This window comes from Anguilla anguilla, chromosome 8, assembly GCF_013347855.1.
Source record: "Anguilla anguilla isolate fAngAng1 chromosome 8, fAngAng1.pri, whole genome shotgun sequence".
In the NCBI taxonomy this organism is placed as follows: domain Eukaryota; kingdom Metazoa; phylum Chordata; class Actinopteri; order Anguilliformes; family Anguillidae; genus Anguilla; species Anguilla anguilla.
The window spans coordinates 24824721-24834646 of NC_049208.1; the positions used below are offsets into that span (position 1 = coordinate 24824721).

The 9926-nt window shown below is 41.8% G+C and overlaps 1 protein-coding gene across 2 annotated transcripts; it reads right to left on the reverse strand.

The window, feature by feature from the left end:
• Positions 1-1013: 1013 nt before the first annotated feature.
• dclk3 (doublecortin-like kinase 3) lies at positions 1014-9403 on the reverse strand. 2 transcript variants are annotated; one of them, XM_035430897.1, is made up of 6 exons: positions 9157-9403; positions 4482-6286; positions 3810-3942; positions 2608-2775; positions 1955-2177; positions 1014-1814 (listed from the first exon to the last, which is right to left on the reverse strand). In XM_035430897.1, the coding sequence occupies exons 1-5, from the start codon at positions 9236-9238 to the stop codon at positions 1999-2001; spliced, it is 2367 nt and encodes a 788-aa protein (XP_035286788.1). In that variant the 5' UTR covers positions 9239-9403; the 3' UTR covers positions 1014-1814; positions 1955-1998. The 2 variants fall into 2 exon arrangements, with proteins under 2 accessions (XP_035286788.1, XP_035286789.1); XM_035430898.1 differs by lacking the exon at positions 9157-9403 and adding an exon at positions 7797-7890.
• Positions 9404-9926: the final 523 nt, after the last annotated feature.

The window sequence follows — 9926 nt, forward strand, 5'->3', positions numbered from 1 at the left end:
TAATATGTTTATGTAACATGGAAACAATATAAGTTGATTTGAATGCCCCATGTGTTGTGTGTTGATTGCTTTGAGGTGTTTTGTGTGTGTGCCCTTGCTGTATCCAAACATCACAATTGTTGTTAAAATGTGTTTACCTACTTTGTGTGTACCTACTTTATTGTGACTGACATGTGTTTTATGAACATGTGAAGATGTTTTACCTTAAAAAAATATATTTTTATTGTAATTATAATGGTGAGGAGCACAAAGGCAGAGGTAAACATGAGATGCTACCTGCTACTAATGAATGGCCCTTTATAACTTGGCACACTTGCAATTCAAGACTAAGATTCACATAAAAATACATCTTTCAATTTTTTATATATAATTCATTTTAGCCATCAGATTTAACACCAGAGTGCCTTGAATAAAAGCTTTTTGTATAATGTTTTGGGGTGTGTTCAACTTGTATATTTCTGTGGAAAACGCCAAAAGAACAAAACACATCCAATTCTTTACTGGATTTGAGTTTAATACTTCAAAGCTGCCACAGGGACTTGATGTTTGTTATTCACGCAAAATGTTCATAACAGTGTCACAGTAATTATTAAATTCATTAATTTTTTAGTTCAGTTTCTGCCACTGCTTTAAGTATCCTTTAATTTCATATCACTCATCTGTAACATCTCTCTATACATTATTACCTTTTAAAAGGTATATTTCCGTGTGTCATAACTAATTGTTGGTGGTTTCTCTCACTATTTTGTCACCTGAAATGGCAGCTGGTACAGCTGAGGGTAGCTGCCATGATCCAGAAGTGATGTGCAATGCACTATCGTATAATTGTAGATTGCTTTTTAGGAGGGAGCACAAAGTCTTCTGTTTTACAGTATAATTGCATGTCACACAGAATAATAGCAAAGCAATAACAAATAGCTGCAGAGTATTTATTTCTTTCACCAAAGAGTACAAACACAAAATTAGAAATGTGTATATACAATACATATCGACCCAACTATTTTCTTCCCCAAAATATTAATCATAATTAGCTCATTAAAATGATAAATATATACTGTATTGGATATGTCATATATGTTTGTGTGTTCAACAGTTCATGATAATTAGTGAATGATAACTGTAATGTGTGTATGTGCCATAGATGATCTGATATCATAGTACATTTGAACTCAAATGACTGAAAAAAAAAAAAAGTTTTTTATTTATTTTATAATTTTTTTCAGAACAACCAACTTGGTATGACCACCAAAGATCAACACTGATGGTTTTTAAGTAATCATATCTTTTTAAAAATAATACTGAAATCATAGTTTTTGACATCATGAAAAGTGTGGTTTCCCCTAAGTCAGATATTTCAACAATACAGGAACATATACCAATATATAAATTGGTGCTCATGTAATTTCTTCAGAATCAAGCTTTGTGATAAAACAATTTCTGTGTGACATCCTGAAATTTCAGGGCCAACCGCATGGTGTCTTTGGCACTTTGTTAAAAAATTGATCTCTGTACTGATGGAATGGAACTGAACATTCTCTTATGTGTGTATGAATATGGCCTATTTTTCCTTTTTGAACAGGAGCTTCCTGCAGATTCCATTAGCTGCCGTTTGCCATGGTAACTGTGGGACAACGGAGGTTTCCTGAGTCCATAGTGCCTGGGGGGTCATATGTTATCAGTGACTCACTAATCTGAACCAATCAAGTGGTGAGGTGAATAAAGTGATATACTTTGTTCATACCATTTGTCCACTGAGACTACATGGCAGCTCCATCCATTATGGGTTTCATGAAGCCAGCTTCTCTTGTCAGTGGCTGTGGAATAGAAACCCATTCTTTCAGTGACATTCCTCTGCTTTTGTGATGGTGTTACTCTGAAAAATCAGAGGCCAGAGTCCATGTAAATGTACACAGTCCTGGCAAATCTCTTTTTTTCCTGCAACGTTCCTCCTTACCAAACAGTCAGCCAACCGATGTCACTGCATGTCCCCAAAATGGATTACTGTTCAGTGGATTGCTGGCTCGAAACAGAGATGTTAGCATTGACCGTGTTCCCGTCCTCCTGGAGGCTGCCCTCTCGAGCTTCACTCTGCACCCATGGATGACGTAGCACCTGCTCAGCTGTTAGCCTCGTCCCAGGATCCACCAGAAGCAGCCCTCTGATCAACCCCTTGGCACCTGGGATCATAATTTGAAAGTTTGTAATAAGAGATAAAAAAATTGGGCCAGTCCATGTACTGTATCTGTGTTCCCATCCAGCCTTCCACCCATGCTTAGATCACACTGGCAGTGTGACAGTTCTGGAGAGACAACAGTATTAACTGCAACTGTGACATGTACTGTGTGGTCACCTGGTTTGAAAGGAAAACTGAAAGACACTACACTACAGTTCTGAGACCTTTGCCAAAACTGACTTTAACTTGACCTTGATCATACTAAAAATGCTTATCAGCTGAACAACTCTGGTGACATTCAAATTTATGGTATATTCATCACGCCAACCGATGGTAACGGCTTTCATTTTTACATTGACAGAAAATACCAGTGTTTGACTGGGCTTCTGTTTTAGGAATCTTTTTATTTACATTTTTTTTTGCAAAATCCTCACCATCAGAAATACTGTCCCAGTAGGGGGGCAGGAAGGCATACTCCCCCTGCTGTATGAGCTCAAACAGCTCGTCCTGATCCTTTTCCTGACTGCGGAAGGGAGGAAAGCCACATAGCAGGATGTAGAGGATCACGCCAGTCGCCCACATGTCTACAGGTAGGCCATAACCTTTGGGAGTGGGGGGGAGGGGAGTGGGGGACAGACAAAACTACATTACCTACAATGCGCCTGTCTGATGCCGAAGGCATACACCTTTGTATGATAATGAAGCACAGGGAAGTATTCGGCTGGATGACTAACCATTCGGAAATTTGCCATGTTGAAAGCTATTTATTTAAAATATTATTGGACCAATTATTGAATCTCAAAGACCGATGTATGGCTGAAGATAATCAGTGCATGTGTCTTTGCCTTCAACTATTTTTAAAAATAAAAACCAAAAATCTTTACGATTAATATAGCCTTCTGCCAGTATAAACTGTGCAATGTAATGATCCCTGGACAGAGAAAGAATTCAGAAACTTTTGTAATCTGATTGTGATCAATTAAAAATGTCATAATTGATAATGCTTGACTAAACAATGATTTACAATTAATTAGGCAAATTACCTTCACCATTATAAAACAACTATGATTGAAAAGAAAATTGCATTCTGAGGAATAAAACAGCTGAGTGCAGATAGGCCTTAACTATACTGGATTATTTTTTTAAGCTGGTGCAACAAGGATTTATATTTGTTTCAATAAAGGAAATGCCCAAACATCCGGTTTATAACTGAAACATAGCTCAAATTTGAACAAGCTGTAGCATATGGTATATCTGTTACCAGGGATGTCTCCTAAATGTTTTGCAGAGACACCTGCTTGTTCAGAAACTGCTTATGGCTCAATTTAGCCACATGAAAAACAAAGCAGCATGTGATGCTGTGGTTAGACCACTGCAGAAAGATGAAAAAACTCATTGACGTCAATTGCTTCTGCATAAATTACCAATATTTGCACAATGCATGATAAGTTACAAGTTGCAAACAGACATGGCAACAAATTCAAAGGTTTATGTGTCCAGACCTCAAAAAAGAGGCACGATCCTCTCTTCCTATATGAGTGATAGGGTTGCATTCATATTAATGGATACGCTTTCCAGGAGCACCTCCCCCTTCACACACACACACACACAATCCCCTCTGGTGCCCCTCCCTCACCTTTTTCTGAGAGTATTTCAGGGGCCACATAGGTTGGGGTTCCACAAACAGTAAAGATGGGCTCGGTGACCACCATGGCCAGCCCAAAATCAGCGAGTTTCAGAGTGCTGCTTCCATCTGGGTTATGCTGGACCTCATTTGGGAAAGAAGGGAGATGGGTGATCATCTATAAACAACGATGCACGCACCCTCTACTGGCACACATGCATAAGCGTACTCATTCACATGCACATGCACATACAGATACACATACACATATACATATACATATGCATTACACACATGCAATTACCCACACACAAATGCTCCTCAGTTTGGCACAATGTCAGTGGAACAATTTAGTCATCAGAAAAATTCTGGAAGATAACTTCTGAGAATTAAAACCTTGAAAGTAATGGTGAGTATTTCATAATACAGCTTCTGTTCCTGGAATAGTGTTGGCTGTTCCTGGACCCACCTGCTGGTTTCCAGCTAACCAACCTGGCACCAGTTCATGAGGGGGCACATGGGCTGGCTCCAAAGGGATACTCTTACAGGAGCTGGTGTGGTAATTTGCATACAGAATCCTCGGAAATGAATTCTGACATATAATACTCCAGGGATATTTGCATGTGCTGTAAAGAACGGGAACAGGACAGGGAAGACCTTGATTTTTTGAGACTTATGACTCACCAGCAGATTCTCTGGCTTCAGGTCCCTGTGCACGATGCTCTTGCTGTGTATATAGGCTAACGCTTTGCTTATGTCCCTGATCATGAGGGATGTGTGGTGCTCATTGAACTTCACGTTCTCTGTGATGGCGTCAAAGAGGTCCCCGCCATGAACAAACTCCATGAGCAGGTAGATCTGGTCCTCTGTCTCGTAGTCCCTCAGGAGCCGCACCACGTGCGGATGCGAGAGGCTTCGGACGATGGAGATCTCGCTCTGGATCATTTGCTCTTTCCCCTTCAGCTTTTCCTTATCGATGATCTTCATGGCATAGCGGGTGTCGGAGTTCTGCATCCTGCACTCCCTCACCACAGCAAAGTTCCCATCCCCGATGACGCGGCCAATGTCATAAAGCTGCTCGATGCCGCCCTGCGTGCTCACTGGCCCCAGCGGGAGCATGGCATCAAGGTCGTTTTCAGATTGAGTCCCTGTCTCAAGGTTCTTCCTAGGCTCTTTTCCCTCAGAAGCACCCTCTTTTGTCTCTTCCAAGTTTTCTTGCAAACTCTTATCCCCATGCTGTTCTGGCGAATGTTCAGAAGCGGGAAGTGAGACGAAGCTGTTCTCTTTCACTGTGCTAGTCTGTCCATCACTGAGAGGATTATGAGCTGCTTTTCCAGGCTCAGCTTCAGGAGGCTCCTTAATCCCAGCTGGTGTCTCTTCATCGGCATCCTGCTGTCTATCATTATACATCTTCCTACTCTGTACCTCCTTTCTTTTGGGGCCAAAAGAGCCATCGCCACGACCTTGGCTCTCCATGATGTTGCGCTCCCGGCCCTTCAGCCTCTCCCAAGGTCGCTCATGAACACTGCGTGAATATCTTTGCGGTGCCCTTCTCATCTCCAGGGATTGGTCCTCCTCCCCCACCTGGCTGTCTCTGGTGGGAGATGAGACCCGTCCTCTCATCGGGCCATGCTGTCGCCCACCTCTGCCTCGCTTACAGTTCTTGCAGTAGCTTGTGCAGGGGGCATATATTGCATTGAGTTTTTCAGTCTTTTCAATCTTAACTTTGGGAAGGAAGGCCTCCTTTGCCCTTCTCGTCTGGGTCTTTTCACCCTGCCGGCCCTCTCCTCTGTCCTTCTCTTGCTGCCTTGCTCTCTGCCTCTCCTCTTGGCAGGCTTTGACCCCGGCTCTCTGGAAGCCCTCGGCTGCTGCCGGCACGACATTTCTAGCGGGCTCCAGCTCCTCGTGGAAACCGCTGTCAGCCTTGGACGCGTTGACCGCTTGTCCAAGGACCCTCTCCCAGTTCTGCAACACGTGGCCATGGTAACCTGGGCTGTCTGGGTACAGCTCCTCCAGGACCTCCTCGATGTCCTGCAAGGACAGCTTGTCTCTTCCACTGGCCACAAAGACCTCATCACTGCGAAAGAGGTCTGAGACGCCCCGGATCTCCCTGCCCTTCAGGTTGAAGAGCTTCTTGACGCGGTCGTTCTTCCAGCGAGGGTACCCAAGAGCCTCAGATATGTCCGCGACCAGCTGCTCAAAGGTCTGCACCGAGCGCCTGTTGAGGAGGATAGTGATCTTCCTCAGGTGCGTCCTCCTGCCTGGCCTCACCACCGTCAGTATGCGGGGCCTCACTGGGCTGTTCTCGGCATGGGTTGTGTGGAAGCTGTTGTTTCCACAGTGATTATGGGGGTCATCAAAATGGCATGGCCCCAGCAAGGGCTTCCCGAAAGTCCTGCAACCTGCTGGGGGGTAGGTTGCTTGAAATCTTCTTTCACTGTGCCACTGATTTGAGTTGTGACTAGATTTAGGAACTGAAGTTTCTTGTCCTGAAATACATAATACTTTAATTAAATGTAAAATTTTAAGAGGTGTAGCTACATGCTATAATTTTCCAGGTTCAAAATAGGCTCGTTAGAGACATTGAAAGGATGTGCTGGTCCTTATTATGGTTTTTTAAAACTCTAAATGGATGTGTTCAGTATGTTTGGCATTCCATGGGTTATCTGGGTAAATTATAAGCACAGACATTCTATTTTGCTACCTGTTTAAATAATCTCCAAATTGAATTGACAGGTAATGAATAAGAAATTAAATTCAGAATGAATGATATTAAGAATGAAGTAAATCAAAATGAAGAAAAAAAAGATCTGTGGTATGTTTTAATCACTTTAATTCATTTCCTACCTTTGCTTCCTCAAAGACACATATCTCTACAGGACCTCAGCCTCCAAACTTTACTGCCCCAACCCTACCCCCAGTGAAAGGACACATGTACACACTGCTTAGTGGGTGAAACGCATACATGGAGTAAACATACTGCCATGCGAGAGCAATGGCATCACAGAACTGGCCCTTGCCAGGAAAGAAAATCTGCTCACTCCGGTTCTCAAGGAAGTATCCTGTCTTGCCTTTTAGGGCATCAATAATTTAGCACAGGTGAGTTGCTGAGTTGGAGGGGCCTTGTTAGCATAGACTCTCAAATGGCCCTCCAAGTCACGGGGGATGGAAAAGAAGAAAAAAAATCTGATCGGCCGTATTTGTTTACAGAGGACATTCTTGTAAGTAGAGCCCTTTCTTTTCCAAGCATGACACTGCCAACTTCCACATGAGAACTTGCAAGAAGGCATAGCGGCAACATGATGAATCAAGGCACCAAGCTTCTGTCAAAGATGGTGCTCGATGTTTCACTTTCAGCCTAGGACTATGACTGTTTTAGTGGTTTGCCAGTCTGTTAGCAGATTACAGTTAGGCTATAGGGCTTGAGTACAAACATTGCAAAAACCCATGTTTTCTTTCTCTCTCTCTCTCTCTCTCACTCACACACACACACACACACACACAACCACAATGAGGGACATAACATACTGTAGATTTCAATCATGTTCCAAAGGATATTAAATATGCAATTCATTTTTAGTTTCATAGATCTGAACATCTTTACAAATATGTTATATGGTGGCTCAAGTCTACTGATTCAGACTCAATAAAGTATCAAACATTAACATTCATTCTCTAGTTGAAGATGCATGAAATTTGTGTGCTGTTTTCAGTTCATCATACAATAAATTATGTCTTGCCTCAGGACGCAGGTATGTCTCAGGTGTGTATTTCTGTGTGTGTGTGTGTGTGTGTGTGTGTGTGTACAATAATACATATTGCCATGTTTCTGCATCTAGATCCAAGCTTCTATTTTACAGCTGAATATGAAATTTAAAAAATGAAAAAGTGTTTATTGTCCCATGCATTGTTGTTAGTTTATTGCTCACACTGTAAATAATGCCTCCTTCAAAGCCTGAGACATACCTGGCTGTCTGAACCTGGGACCTGCCATCTCACCAGGGCTGTGCTGTTTCTGGGCTGAAGTCATACCCTTCCCGGCTCAGGCTGACGGCTTACGAACCGCGATGCTTCCAGCGTTAAATACCGTAACCATATCTTTCCCAACGCTAGCGTCGCTAGAGAACAGTGCAGTGCTGCGCACGCCGAACAGCACAGGCAGAGGAGCATTGCACTGCATGTAGGAGGAGTCCTGGGCAAACTCCTCCAGCAACTGAGAGCCATGTATCGGATGCCAAATTGGACGTACACCTAAGCAATTTACATTCTGGAGCTCTGACGTCGTGGCAGGGTTCAGGTCCTCGGATACAAGACACATCCTTGAAATGTACAATGTTGATTACATAGCTTCCTCAAGTGCATTATATGCAGAGGAGAACTAAGCACTGTAAATTGAATTTGGGAGATATAAGAGCCAAAACCAAAATATGCTGCAGTCTGAAAATGATTAGCGTTTTGCGCATTTTGTTACAAAATATTCTCTTGAGCAAACAGTCCTGATTAAACAAAAATGATAATATTTGTTTAAATTTGTTACATTGATTTTGCATGATAAATATGTAACCCTCGGAGTACAGAAGTGCCTGGATTCAATACAACTCAACAATTTAATTGGACTGAAATAAAATCAAACCCTGAGGAACCAACTAAATTCTCAGAATGCTTTTTAATTATCAATAATTCAATTCTAGTTGGCTTTTTTGTTTGTTTGTTTGTTTGTTTTTTACAAACATTAATTAATTCAGTTTGTAGATTTTTAAATTTGCCCTTAATTTGGCAAAATTGAGAGATCCACACATTGCGGATCTGACTGAGAACCAGATTGTTGCCCTGTGATGAATTAGACCTCTGTGCTTCTCTGTGCTGGTACTGCACACTGCTGAATGAATCCAGCCTTATTTCCCCAGAGATGGAAGGGTAAGGTTCAGTTACCCTTAAACTGCTGGAGCTGTCACATGTTATCAACGGATTTGACCACATTCACTGCGCATGGACATATCCACACACTTTGTATGTGTTCACACCAATCCCTGTCATGATGTATGAATATATTAATACATATTACATTTCATATTTTAATAATATGATAATAATAAGAATCCAGCAATGATTTATATTTTGTAATATATTGCCATTTTGATGCATATTGGCCTCCCTGACCTGTACAGAACTAATATAACGCAGGCAGTACACAAAACACAGAAAGAGTAAGCATCTAAACTGGAGCTTTGTATTGATGCATAGTGTTTCATACCGGAATGACATCACAGAAAACATAATGCTTTCAGACTTCCCCAACCTTCAGACATACACACACGCATACAAAGTGCAAATTTAATTTTAATTATTCAGGACTTACCTCTTTGAGCGCAAGGATGTGGGTTATCCTGAGTCATTGTGTGTAGGCCATTGGTCATTAACAAACCAGCCCTAATGATCATCTTTTTAAAGGAAATGACATTGGACACCAGACAGTGACTGTGCAAAACCCCCCTTGCTCATTACAAGCCCCTGGAACCCACAATAAAGTCCTGGTGCTAAGCAGACTCCCAGCAGATTCTTGGTGTGTGGCTGGGTGGCCAGAGGGGCTTAGATATTCTGTCTGTCCTACCAGAGGGTGCTCTGGGATTGTATACTGCAACCAGGCAACCAGCCTGCTTCATCTGCAGTGCGTATTGGACACCACAGGCCTTGTTCCCCAAGCTGCCCTGACCTTGGGGGTAAACACTTTCAGGAAGTACGTGTGTGTGGAGAGGGTCATTTATGAAAGCACAATAGTTAGAGTCTATGGGGGATGTTGATGATGTTTTTGATCATGCATTAAAAATAGCATTTCATATAATTTGCTTACATAATAATACCTAACTGCGTATTTACCAAAACAACATTTGATCATAGGCCTGATTAAAATGACATTCAAAACAAAATGTGTTATAAAATGATACCATTTTTAGTTTGGATATGATCATCTATTGTTCCGGGATATCATTCAAACAAAGGTTTATGTTTTTTACTTTTTTGTCCAAATAATTAACACTGCCAAGTGCAGAAAATTGTAGAAAAGTGTCAAAGCATACGCGCAGTATGATCACAGATGTGAAAGATACAAAAATACAATGAAGTACATAA